Source organism: Danio aesculapii, chromosome 16 (genome assembly GCF_903798145.1).
Source record: "Danio aesculapii chromosome 16, fDanAes4.1, whole genome shotgun sequence".
NCBI classification, from domain to species: domain Eukaryota; kingdom Metazoa; phylum Chordata; class Actinopteri; order Cypriniformes; family Danionidae; genus Danio; species Danio aesculapii.
This window is the reverse complement of record NC_079450.1, coordinates 54,202,162-54,216,542: the sequence shown is the minus strand read 5'-3', so window position 1 is coordinate 54,216,542 and position 14,381 is coordinate 54,202,162. Positions and strand designations below refer to the sequence as shown.

The window sequence follows — 14,381 nt, the reverse complement described above, 5'->3', positions numbered from 1 at the left end:
GGTTTGATTTAAAAATAAAAATTGTAAATATAGCATGGGTGTATTTTTTTATTGCAAATGCCACAAAATCACCCAGCACAACTAACTCAAATTTGGATTTTGTAAGAACAGTAAACGAATGAATTCAATAAATGAATATAATCTTAATTCAAGTGTATGGATGTTTCTCAGAGATGGGTTGCGGCTAGAAGGGCATCAGCTGCGTAAAAACATGCGCTGGATAAGTTGGCGGTTCATTCCACTGTGGCGACCCCAGATTAATAAAGGAACTAATCTGAAAAGAAAATGAATGAATGAATGAATGAATGAATGAATGAATTCAAGTGATGAGAGATTTTGAAATTCAGTAAACAGAGCTACTGTAAGGTCACACCTGCTCGGTAAATATGCTGAAAATTATTTAGCTGAAAATATCCATTAGAAACTTAAAAGGAATCAAAAAGTAATCAGATGTAATCAGTTACTTTACTTTTATAAAGTAATTGAAAAGGTACACTGCTTATTACATTTTATATAGGGTCATTTGTAATCTGTAATCTATTACATTTCCAAAGTAATCTCCCAGACACTGGCAGAGATACACCAGAGCATTATTATAGTTCCCATCAGTGTTGCTATTAAACTACATTCATTGTTTCAGATTATGCTGGAATTACTTATCAATGTTTCTCATATTTCAGTCTTCAGGAGGTAGTAGGTCTGTGCATTAAGGAGCAGATGTGTGTTTTTAGCTTGCGGTTCTGCCATAAATATGTGTGTGTTTGTGTATCAGTGTGTGTGTATGAGTGTTCAGAGCATATAAGCTGACAGGAAACAGAGTCGGGTTCGAGTGAAGTAAACTAAACAGAGCTCAGGCGCTGCGCTGAAGCCCAGATAAACCTCATTCCATGCATTCATCCAGTCTCGTTTCCTCACACTTTATTTAGCTCCACTCGGGCCCCTGGGAATGGGAGCTATTTGAAGGAAAATGAGCATTCCTGAGCTTCTCCTCTGCATGACTGCCCCACGGCGTCGCTCTCTTTTGTTCTCCGTGTGTGTCCAGAGTGGTGTTATGAGGGCAGTAAACGCCTCTGCGTGTACCTCCACCTGTTTACACGGATTACCAGACTAAAGATAGTGAGAATGCACAGCTTATACTTGCGCTGGAGAGGAATGCTGGGAAGGTGGACGGACGCTGGGATGAGCAGATAGAGGAATGTCTGATGTGTTTTGTCAGCTGGAGCCAGAGAGGGAACGAGAGAAACAGGTGTTTGATCTGTTTGGTCAGATGAAGACACAAATGCTTGGCCGAAGCATTGCGAGTGCTCTGTAATTGCATACTTACATAATATACAGTACTTTAAAAACAGTATGCGAGCCGAGTCGTATGTCCGAATTTCTATAATTCAATGCATGAAGTACGCGGAAAATCTACTACTTCCAGTGAGATTCTGAAGTGTGCATCCGATGGACGCTACGATATCCTATTCATGAATGTAAAGCGATGCAACTGACGCAGGTAGATCACATAATAATGACAAATGTAGAACGTCTGAATTACATTCACACTACTCACATTCGTACTATCTAGAATGCAGTGTTGCGACGCTACACGCTTAACTACATTTCTCAGTAGCGTGGCGGTAGCATCGCTACTTTATAAATCCAATAGCTTTTCAGTAGTCAAGTAGCGCTGTAGCGTCCACGCAAGCTACATTTACCAATTGCAGATTAATAAGTGACCACCAACATTCACGGAGCTGTGAAACCCGTGTCTAGCCGATGAAGATGAATCCATTTGATGGCGATAATGACGATTTCTGCTTCTTCTTGTTTTACGATGGTCGACAACAAATTTTTTGGTGCGTTACTGCCACCTCTCGCTCTGGTCGGTGACGTCGCAAATCAATCATTGGGCTTGATATGCATGATGCCTTCTGCTAAGACCATTTATTAAAGCGATGCTATTCTGATGCTTTTGAGTGGTTTTCCGGTTTGATTGCGCAGCACCACGTCTAGCAGTTACGTTAATCCTCTCTGCCGCTGAAAGCATTAGGCTTCCACAACCAGCCTTTTATCTTATTAACAGTGTTGGGCAGTAGTGTCGCTACAAGTAGTGACACTACTAGCTTAACTACATTCTTAGGATATCGTAGCGTCGCTACTTTATAAATCAAAAAGATTTACAGTAGCCGCTATTTTATTAGCTACATTTACCGATCTTGGATTAATAAGTGACGGCACTGACATTCATGTAGCTGTGAAACCCGTGTCTAGCTGATGAACGTAAATCCATATGATGGCGAGAATGACGATTTCTTCTTCTTCCTGTTTTACGGTGGTCGACAACAAACGTTTTGATGCGTTACTGCCACCTCTCGCTCTGGTCACTGATGTCGCCAACCAATCATTGTGCTGACACAAGAAACTTGCTTGATGGAAATATGACTGAGTGAGAGGAGGTCTATATATTCATTTTTATTCATTTTCTTTTCGGCTTAGTCCCTTTATTAATCCGGGGTCACCACAGCGGAATGAACCACCAACTTATCCAGCACATGTTTTACGCAGCGGATGCCCTTCCAGCTGCAACCCATTTCTGGGAAACATCCACACACTCTCATTCACACACATACATTGTTTGTGTCATCAATCTGGCAACCCGCGCATTTGTCCAGTCAAACGAGGGGGGGTTGGGTGAAAAAAAATCTCTCAGATATTTTATATTTGGAGTGCTTTGGACTGTGGAAAACACACCGTATTCACCGTATAAGGCTGCTTCAGCGTATTCAATATATAAGTTTTGCTCACATGCTGGAAAGCATCTATTCACACTCATAAACAGATTATTTTGCTTAACAATAGTGAACAGAAGAGCAAAATTGTGCTGATGGAGATCTTAGCAAATACAGAAATCTGGGATGTGCTTCTAATGATCTGTTTACATTACACATGGACACTTCATGCATTTTTTTCTGATCAGATACCTGAATAAGCAGGTGTAAATGCCCACCAAAACACATTTGAGATGGATAAAAATTCCATCACTCATACCACCTCAGGAGGTGGTCTGGGCAGGTTTAAATGCATCTGGTTGGTGAAACAACATATGAAAATGTTCCTCCTATAAAAAAGCATGTGAGAGGATATTATGGACTATTTCACAGAAATAATGGCGCACATTTTTTTGTGTACCGTTATATTTTTGACCGGTCGTTAACTATTAAATCATGAAATTACAATGCTGAACTCATATGTAATAATGTAATACTCACCTTGCGCTGGTAGTAGCCTATCTCTGTGAATGGAGAGGAAAATATAGTTTGTCTTTCGTTTGCAAAAGCACGGTGTTTTATTTTTGGGAAAGCAGGTTATACACAAACTAATGTAAACCCTTTACAGTTTTAACAAACAAACAAACAAAACTAAACTAAAACAAAACTAAACAGGATATTAAGTGGTGGTAATGTGAACATGTGGAAGCAGACAGTGTGCAAATGATTTATTTTACACTGTAAGCGTCTTCTGTTAGTCAAAAGTTCAGACGATTAACAAGCTCAAACTACAGTGTCCTAGTTTTCTTAGTTTTAACATGTCTCTCTCAACTGCTTTCAATAATTTGTTCCAAATTAGCATTGGTTTTATGCTGGGGTTTCAGTTCAGGATCAATCTTGTAAAACGTCCACACTCAAACTGATCTCCGGCAGTCGTATCCTCTAGAAGAACTCTTGCTGTGTTTGGATCAGAGCCGATCAGAGCCGAGAGATTTAGAAATAGCTGCATAAACTACACCAATGGGCCATATATGGGAAAGTGAGAAGCAAAACATCGCAAAGCCCCTATAATACTTAAAATCTCAAAAGACCAAGAGCAGAATCTTTCAGTTCTGTCTCCTTTTTGGACACACTTTATGGACCTCAGAGTTATCTAAGCAACAAAAAACAAACATTTTAGTTTGATGAAAAGTTTCTGAATTTAAGTTTGGCGTACACTAAACATGGGCCGGTATGAGATTCTGACGATATGATAAGCTTGGATAAAATATCACGGTTTCACAGTATTGTGATTACTGCTCTAAAATATATTCTTTTTAAATGTCTGGGTAAAAAACTCAAACTTCTTTTCTTCTTTGAACACAATATAATTTATTTTGAGAAACGTTTAAAATATTTTGGAAATACAGCTACCTCTGTCAAAGTGTAAGATCATCGCTTTTCGACACGTAGGGCTATTTTGCTAAAATGGAAGGATTCTCGTCCTCCTACTCATGCTCAGTGGATTAGAGAAACTATGTCATGTCTTTATTTAGAAAAAAGCAGGTTTTCATTAAGAGGGTCGGAAGGGAAGTTTTTTAAGGTGTGGCAACCTTTTATTGATTATGTGGGAAATCTTAAATAATTAGATTTTGCAGTACATATGGTATGTATGGTAATATGTTCAACCCAGGCTCATTTTGAAAACGTAGTCCCGAGGACATTTCTGGAGACCGCGAATTATGTAGCCGGAGGTACGTATGGCTGCATTTCGTTTTTTAAGCGAACGCTGCGGGGTGGTATGACGCCGTTCCTTTAGCGCTCGCCGGCTGATCGCTTACCTTCGTGTGGAGGGCTTTCCCGCTGCAACCAGTTTGTCCGGTTAGCTCGTCCTGTGCGTCGGCGGACTCGAGACGCAAGAGATGAGCTGACCATGACAACCGGGGGAAGAGCGGTTCCAGAAATCAGGTAAGACTAAAACAGAATCCAAGAAATAAAGCGAAGAGGTTCATAACAGGGTGAGAGTGTGGTAAAATCCAAAAACATGGTAAAAAAAAACAATGGGACGAGGGCTTTTCTTTTTCCGGACGGTTTTTGTAAATCGTTGGTTGGGTTTAGGGCGGGGCGGGTCGATTGGTAAAATCGGTTGGGTTCGGGGAAGGAGGAGGGTGGGTCGGCCGGCCGATTGTTTAGTCGATCATTCAGCCAGTCGGACAGACAGACGTTCGTTCGACAGCGGCCTCTGGTGGGTTCACGCGAGAATAGCGTGGGCGCGAACGGCACTCGCGGGAGACGTCTGAGAAGCCAAAAAGGCGCACATAGCGGCCTCTAGCGGATTCGCGAAACCAAAAACTGCAAAATACGTACCTCCCGGGACTTATTTAACAGTCTCCAGAAACGTCCTCGGGACTACGTTTTCAGAATGAGCCTGGGTTGAATATGTTTGTTAAATTTATTTATTTTATTATTATTAGTATTATTAATTTTTTTTATTATCATTTATTGTTATTATTATTTCCTTGTATTTGTATTTAAACCTACATGTACAATTGCATATTTGTTTATTTTTGGCTAAAGTGAGCGCTATCCTGCTGTTGGGTTGGTGTGGGTCTGTGGGTTTGTATTGTTGTTGTTTCTCATTTGAAAATTAAAAATCAATAAAAAAAATCAAAAAAATAATAATATTTTGGAGCAGTAAACATGTCAGGCTAGATAATTAAAATGAATTATTGACTTCTGCTGTCTTTATTAGTTTAAAAAAAACACAGATTTCTTTACCATATAAAACGGCATATTTGATATCTTTTCTGCTAGAGATACTGTTGTCCCCAAAAAAAAAAAAAAAAAAAAAAAAACCTAAATAAAAAACGGTATGCGTAAATAAGTAACGGTATAGCAAAAAAAAATTGCCGTTTTAAAACCTTGACTTTTCCAAACCACGGTATACCTTGGAAACGGTTATCGTCCAATGCCTTGTGTACACTGTAAAAAAACACCTGTTAATTACGGTTTCTGTATTTTTTTATTCACAACTGTTTATTTACGGTTGTGAATCGCATTATGGGATCTCTGCTCTGTCCACTTTTGATGTTGAAAATTCAACTCTACAGTTTAACGCAGTGGCGCAGTAGGTAGTGCTGTCGACTCACAGCAAGAAGGTTGCTGGTTCGAGCCTCGGCTGGGTCAGTTGGCGTTTCTGTGTGGAGTTTGCTTGTTCTCCCTGCGTTTGCGTGGGTTTCCTCCTGGTGCTCCAGTTTCCCCCACAGCCCAAAGACATGCGGTACAGGAGAATTGCGTAGGCTAATTTGTCCGTAGTGTATGTGTGTGAATGAGTGTGTGTGGATGTTTCCCAGAGGTGGGTTGCAGCTGGAAGGGCATAAATGGGGAAAAAATAAAAACATGAATCACAAAATACTAAATCACATAAAAATGCTAATTTAATGATATTTTTTACAGTGTAGGGTTTACTTTGATACAATTTTCACTCCGTAATTGCTAATAAACGTGCTATTAAAAGAAACAAGCCGGGCCCCATTTTTGCATTGTTTTCTATTCGTTGTGCAGCTAGACGTTGTTTACAAACTGTGCTGTCCATAACATAACTTTACTTTAGACAATTAGTGTTTCAGACTTTCACAGACGGATTTTTCACTGCTCTCCCGCTTACCGAACAAAGGCACACACCTACAAGGACAACCTGGTAACTCATACGCGGTGTTTAGAGTAATGACTTCATAAACATGATGAGAGCTACTCAAATCTTAATTCTTGAATCTCAATGAAAGCTTTAAATATAAATAATGCGCAGTGCTGTGAAACAACAACATACAAATACTCAAATAGTAGGTTTTCTTAGCAATTGTACTTTACTAGTATTAAAAATGTGTGCTTTTTTCACTTGAACACATTATTGGTGCTGTATCGGTACATTTACTCCACTCTTTTCTTCAGCCTGCAGTCACTTGTTCTATGGTGATTGGCTAAAGTAGAATAGTCAGTCTTGTGATTCCCGTCCAATCAAATCGCATCATACAGAACAACCTCAAGACCCAGAAGACACGAACTCACAACAAGCAATGACAGAGAGACTGTTTAGACTACATGTCACTGTAGAGAAGATGACTACTGTGGCCTCCAACAACCACTAGATGCACTACAGAATGTTTCGTTTACACATACACACATGCACAAATTGCATGTAAACGCATCAGCTCACAGTGTAATACACACTACTCACTACTCTTGAGTGCTTTTGAAAGGGCTATGTTTTACTCATACTTTGAGTAATATTTATAACAGATTCATTTACTTGCACTACATTTTGGGGTAAGTTATGGTACTTATACTGTATGATTTTTCAGTAGTCTTTCCACCTGATAATGCATGACAAATTGAACTCTGTACAGTTTTAAGTGAATGGTGGAGATGGCCATTCTAATAGTTATATAATTCTGGTCATTCCAGTATTAGAGGATCTTTGTTAAATTCCTAGCTGTGTGCATCTGATTATTCTTTACTAAACAGAGAAACCCAACAGTGACTTGACTCATTCAACAGACTGAGCTTTTACCGCTCCCCTATTCTTTATCTCAAGATTTGCCTTCTTGAACTCAATTTAGCTTGTTTTGCGGTCGCTTGTGAAGCCGCCGTGTTTGGCTGCTGGTTTGTGTGAAGGCACAGAGAGCTGATTGTTCTGGAGCTGTTAGCAGGGCAGCTTTGTTCGTGACCCAGTCCAAATGCTCTTACTATCAGACCCACCAGGGATTCCCTGACATTTAATGCAGTACAGAGGGTTTTCTGCTGAAATTGAATGCTATGGAGGCTAGGTGTCCTGTATCCTCAACTTATTTATAGACTCAGTGGCCTCAAAATGATGTCAGGGACTTAGATAATAATAATAATAATAATAATAACAATAATTATAATAATAATAACTAAAAACTAAGCAATGAAACTGACAAGCAAATCTTAAAGTCACCATGAAATGCAAGTTACATTTTTTTTTTCGCTATTGTGAACTACACCCAATTGAAACAGTCTTGAAATTAGGAAAAAAACGTAGATCGGTGCATGATTTTGTTCTTTGGGAACCGGTTGGGTTGTTGAAAGATGAGCATTGCTAGCAAAATTAAGAAAGATTGACGATTAGATGAATTCAGAGCACAAACGAGACACTGATAGCCCTAAGACTGATAGCCATGGCCTAATATACTGTTAGCTCCACCCTAAATGACTGTTAGCTCCACCCTAAATGACTGATAGCCCTACCCTTAAAGACTGATGCCCTAATATACTGTTAGCTCCACCCTAAATGACTTTTAGCTCCACCCTAAATGACTGATAGCCCCGCCCTAAAGGATGGATAGCCATGCCCTAATATACTGATAGCTCAGTCATTTAGGGTGGGGCTATCAGTCATTTAGGGTGGAGCTAATGAGGGCAGCTCATAAGGGAACTAATAAGTTTGTGACGGCAAATTAATTTTTGTAAAACAATGAAGTGCACAGATACATTGTTTATAACAAGTACAACTATATACATATGCAAATTAAGAAGAGTAAATTTGGATTTCATGGCAACTTTAAAAGACCTAGACCTTGTTATGTACTGTTGGTTTTAAAGGTATAATTCATCAAAAATCCATTCCTGTTTGACTTTTTTTCTGCAGAAGATAAGAGAAGATATGATTAAAGAATATTGAACATCTCTGACTTTAATAATATGGACAAAAGACACCAGGTTCTGTTCAAAATGTCATGTTATGTGCTGTTAAAATGAATGAAAAGCATACAGATTTGTAGCAGACGGCTGAACAGAATGCAGCAGACAGGAACGGGTCACAAGGAACATTTTACAACTATTTTTAGCTTAAACCTTTGGTCATGCTCACTATTTCTCATATGATGTTCTTGAAGGGTTATTTGCGTAAAGCGCACAGCCCTTTATGTGCCAAATTAAATAAAAATGAATGACTGAATTAAATGATATAAACTGGACAGCTGATTGAATTTTAGTCTAACATCTGGAGAAATGCATGAGGTAAAAGGTGTTTTCAAGCATCAAAACAGCAGCTGTGTAATGCAGTTTTAGATTTGGTTTAAGTTTGTTTAATTTTAATGAATATTAGATCATATTAACTCACTTTTGTCAATTTATTTTGATGTAATGATATTTTACCCATCAAGACAGAGCTCTTTGTGGAAGAAAATGATCTAAATCTGCTGAACGAATCACTGGCACAACCCTTCCTACACTTCAAGAACTGTAGTCTTCCTGAGTGTGTAAAAGGTCTCGCAAAATCACTCTGGACTCCTCACACCCAGCACACTACCTGTTCCAACTGTTACCGTCTGGTCGGCGCTTCTGAGCACCAAGCACAAAAACAGCCAGACACAGGAAAAGTTTCTTTCCTCAGGCTGTCTACCTTATGAACAGTTAAATATTCCCCTATCACTGAAAAAACTGTTGCAAACAATTTATTTGTGTTGAGTTTAAACAAACAATTTAAAATTAATAATGTTCAACTTAATTTGTTTGTTTAAATTCAGCCCAAATAAATAGTTTACAACCACTTAACGTAAAAAAATTGAGTAAATCCAAGGAATAAATATGTGCAATACTTCCTCATACGCACTTGTACACAGCACCTATATCAATATTCAATGCAATACCTTTTCCATTCGCATTTGTACACAGCACCTTATAACCTGTATATTTATAACAATCTGTACACACAATTCAACATTCAGATTTTTTGACTAACCACATCTGTTTAATGTTTATCGTCTTTTTTATTTTTCATATTTATTAATTTTGTGTTGGTCTCTTGTCACTTTATGTACACTGGAAGCTTCTGTAGCCAAAACAAAATCCTTATGTGTGTGAAGCACATTTGGCAATAAAACTGATTCTGATTATATTTCTTTCATAAAATGGCCGTTTATTATCCTGGTGTGCTTATGTGAGGAAGTTATCTGTCCATCATCATCATCCTCGTTGTCTTTTTGAAGACACGCTGCATTCAGAATGAATTGCATCTTAGAAATCCTTCAGTATTTTGCTGGTGATCCATTCACAGAGAGCAGTCATGAATCTGCTATCACATTCCTCCTAAGAGCTCTCTTTCATCAGCTGCCCTCCTTCCAAAGAAAATCCAGATAAACTGTTCAGTAATAATGGATCTAATCGGAGATTGTACTACAATGTTAACTTGCAGAGCTCTTGTTGTTATTATAGATTTGAGAATCCCCTTATTGAGTTTGCATGTGAAAATCATCTCCCTGGAGAAAGATAAACTCAGTCCTGTGTGTCCACATCTCCCAGCATTCCCTGGGATTAACATCTGTTTGTGAGCTTTGCACTTAGAAACTTCACTTTTTTCACATACTACCAAATTGACAATGCTTTTTGTCTAGTTATAATTATTATGTTCACTATCATTCACGATTTTTAATGCATAAAACGGAATCGTAGTGACAGTAAATAAGTGAAGTTTCATAAACTAATTTCGAGAGGAGCACGTGATATGATTGAGCACATCTGGCCGCACATCTGTAATCAGTAATAATCCAATCAGAGTGATCCTAGTTTACTATAAATGGATCAATTTCTCCCTACTGCTCTATCTTCGTTTGGAAGAATCCCCCCTTCCACCCCTTCTCCTCCTTTTCCTCCCTTTTCTAAAGTGGAGCTCTCGAGACCTACCTGATCTCGGATCTCCTGATATGCTCATAGACCGGGCGGGAGCCCTGGGCTCAAATATCTCCGAGCTCAGGGTTCTCTCCCGGGACAGCATGCCAAACCTGCTTTATACGCCAAGCATATCTAAGTGGTAACTCTTGAAACCTATTATAATAAAAGACAAAATGCATTTCAACGATAAAACACTGACAGCCAGTCAGAATGTATTGAAAGTTAAAGAGATCACACACACATTAAAAGATATGGACGACACTGTGGAGAAGCACACTGATGATGTTAAGCACTCTTGTAAAATATTATTCAAAGATAATGACTATCCTGGAAACAATTGGTTATACACCATGGGAAATAGTGAGTAAAAAAATACATGGATGTTAATAATCCGCAATTAAAAGCAGAATGTAAAAATAAACAGATCATTAACATGTGTCTGTGTGCATGCTAATATATTTTCCTGTGTGAACTGGCCTTAACTGAGGCCAGACTTTTGAATGGTAGTGTACGTGTCTAAGATATTTTGGCTGAAATTAAAGCATGCCGCTGTGACTATTTGAAATCTCTGTAATGGTTTCAGCATTAAAGTAAACGCTGGTGTAGACTCTATGATCTCAGAGAGCGCTTTGTTTGGGTTGACTGTGTGCCACTGTTTGGATGGCAGTATCATGAAGGCTCGCATTAAGTTCAGTTCATGAGGGTTAACAACATCAGCCTGAACCCCCCTCTGCTGAAAATGCGTGGAATGTTCCTCTTTCCTGTGGGACGGGGGTCTGTCTGAATGGGGAGGGTTTGTCTGTCTGTCTGCTGAGGTATAAAGCCAAAAACTGTTCAGATTGGGACTGGAAGCTGGAAAAGTGCAGAGAGTTTCTGAGCTCCACATGTGTCTGAGTGCTGACACTTTCTCAATGCGTTTATTTAGTGTGTGTGGATTCAGTAAAAGGATTCCTGCATGTGCTCAGTTTAGCTACTGATTTATTTTTATCATTGTAAAGGTATGACATTCAGTTCTAACATTGCTAGGTATTATATAACAACATTACTTATATGATTGGGTTTTTGCCGGTGAGTTAACGGGACAGTTCAGCCAAAAATAAAACTGCTCACCCTCAAGTAGTTCCAAAGCTGAAGGAAGAGAGAAAAAAAGGAAGGAAGAAAGAAAGAAAGAAAAAGAGAGAAAGACAAACTAAAGAAAGAAAGAAAGAAAGAAAGAAAAGAAAGAAAGAAAAAATAAAAGAAAGAAAGAAAAAGAGAGAAAGACAAAACTAAAGAAAGAAAGAAAGAAAGAAAGAAAGAAAGAAAGAAAGAAAGAAAGAAAGAAAGAAAAAGAGAGAAGAGAGAAAGACAAAACTAAAGAAAGGAATAAAGAAAGAAAAAGAGAGAAAGACAAAACTAAAGAAAGAAAGAAAGAAAGAAAGAAAGAAAGAAAGAAAGAAAGAAAAAGAGAGAAAGACAAAACTAAAGAAAGAAAGAAAGAAAGAAAGAAAAAGAGAGAAAGACAAAACTAAAGAAAGAAAAGAAAGAAAGAAGAAAGAAAAGAAAAAAGAGAGACAAACTAAAGAAGAAAGAAGAAAGAAAGAAAGAAAGAAGAAAGAAAGAAGAAAGAAGAAAGAGAGAAGACAAACTAAAGAAGAAAGAAAGAAGAAAGAAAGAAAGAAAAAGAGAGAAGACAAAACTAAAGAAAGAAAGAAAAGAGAGAAAGACAAAACTAAGAAAGAAAGAAGAAAGAAGGAGAAGAAAAACTAGAAGAAAGGGAGAAAGAAAGAAAGAAAGAAAGAAAGAAAGAAAAGAAAGAAAGAAGAAAGAAAGAAAGAAGAAAGATGAAGAGTTGTACTGTGTGAGAAGTTGGTGAATAAGTATAAGCAGGACATCTTTATTCTGGAAGTGAACTCTCCTGTTCTCATTTCCACCACAGAAATGGTCAGCATTTACTCCCCTCACTTATCAAAACCCGTTCTTTTCTTTCTTTCTTAAGTCAAGAAGAAGCTAAAAGAAGGGAAATTAAACGATTTATTTTTCCCGGTATCTCTGTATTATTGTGTTAAATGCTGCCGTGCAGAGGCGAGACTTTTTTCAGAAACAATAATCTTAATGATTTCAGACGTTTGACCAGTAGTGTTGCTGACTGCAAGAAGTTATTATTTTGTTTAATCAGAAATGTTTAAGTGTGTTTTACCTTGTTATTCACACTTGAATAGATGAAAATGAAGTGAGATTCGTTTAGCTGTATAATAATTCTGCACACATACAGATGTTCTCCTCAAAAAGCCATACATCTCCTTATCTAAATATGAGGTTTTTGAACATTTTGGATTGAACAGGAGCACTGTAGTTATTCAGTAATAAAAATTAATCCTCAAAAACACAACTGCTAATAATTCTGCACACAGTATACCAGTGTATGTTTACAAGCGCAATCTTGCATGATTATAATTAAGCTGAAAATATGTAAGGTTATGTAATTTAAAGATGGTAAAGTAATGTTTTAGATGCATTCAATTACCCAGAGTTATGTTTAACAAACCACAAACATGAAAAAATATGTTTTACTGTAAATCAAATATCATTTTCATTTATTGAGCTCACTAAAATAACTGAACCTTAAATAAAAATGTACATTTAGACATCTAAAAATAAACGTTCTGACCATTAAAATAATGAGTTTAACTGTATTTCTACCACTTATCAGTGTCCTGTAATGTTGCTGATCTGTAAAATCTCTGTCTTTTTTCTGTGCAGGTCGAAAGCTCAGAGGAAAAGCTTTTTACTTCGTCTGTGGGAAAGTGTTTTGTGAAGAGGACTTCCTGGTATGGTGTGCTCCCCTCATCTTTTTATGGCTTTTTCATATCTGAGAAATGTCTTCGAGCCGTTTGTCATAGTTATGTCAGAGGAGTGTGTCATCTTATCTAAAGGACGTCTGTAAAACATTATGAGGATTCAGGTTTCAAAACATGAACCTGTTCATGAGTTCAACTTGGCAAACGTTTAAAAGTAGACCAGTGGGATCTAGCAGTGTGCTTCTGAGATATACAGTCGTGTGAAAAAGTTTGTACACCCTATTGAATTGATTGGATTTCCATTTCAGGACATGATTAAAAAAAACTAGATGGTCCTTGGCAGATTTTAAAATGTGTAGGATAAAACCTCAGATGAACAACAGGACATCTCACACTGTGACATGATTTATTTACAAAAATATAAAGACAGAAAATGCATGAGTGACAAACTATTAACTATATTAATCCCAGGGCAGAATATGATTCACTATATAGATCCACGTTTAGCAGAAATGACTTGAAATCCTCAATAAGTTTCTCGGTCTGGTCATTCTGGGTGAGTTTTGGAGTTTTCTGCACAGCATTTCACTCAGAAAGATCTGCATTTGAGCCCATTTGTGCGCCCATGGGTGTGCTGGTCTGAAAAGGAGGTGCACGTTGTTGGCGCGTTGCTATTTTTTAGAAATCAACTGAAAAAGTCTGCCATTGACCAACTAAATGTTGGTCTAAAGTCAATGGTGTAGTTTTTTTTTGTAAAGTTTGAAGAGCACGTTAGTGATATGTGCCTATAGTAATGTCCTCAATGCGTGCACACGTTGCTTATTACACATAGGGATGTGCAGCAACACCCAAACATGTTTAAATAGTCATTCATTCATTTTCCTTTGACTTAGTGCCTTATTTATCAGGGGTCACCACAACAGAATGAACCGCCAACAATTCCAGCATATGTTTTACGCAGACGATGCCCTTATAGCACAACCCAGTACTGGGAAACACCCATACACTCTCATTCACACACACAGTCATACACTTTGGCCAATTTAGTTCATTCAATTCCCCTATAGCGCATGTGTTTTGATTGTTGGGGAAACCAGAGCACCCGGAGGAAACTCATGCCAACATGGGGAGAACATGCAAACTCCACACAGAAATGCCAACTGGCGCAGCTGGGACT

At 38.0% G+C, this 14,381-nt stretch overlaps 1 protein-coding gene across 1 annotated transcript in view; it reads left to right on the top strand.

The window, feature by feature from the left end:
* Window positions 1-14,364, top strand: part of LOC130243680 (LIM domain-containing protein 1) — a 31,779-nt gene extending 17,415 nt beyond the window's left edge. Inside the window, 1 exon segment of the mRNA XM_056475954.1 lies at window positions 13,167-14,364. Within this exon segment, the coding sequence (XP_056331929.1) occupies window positions 13,167-13,279 (113 nt within the window). The 3' untranslated portion in view covers window positions 13,280-14,364.
* Window positions 14,365-14,381: the final 17 nt, after the last annotated feature.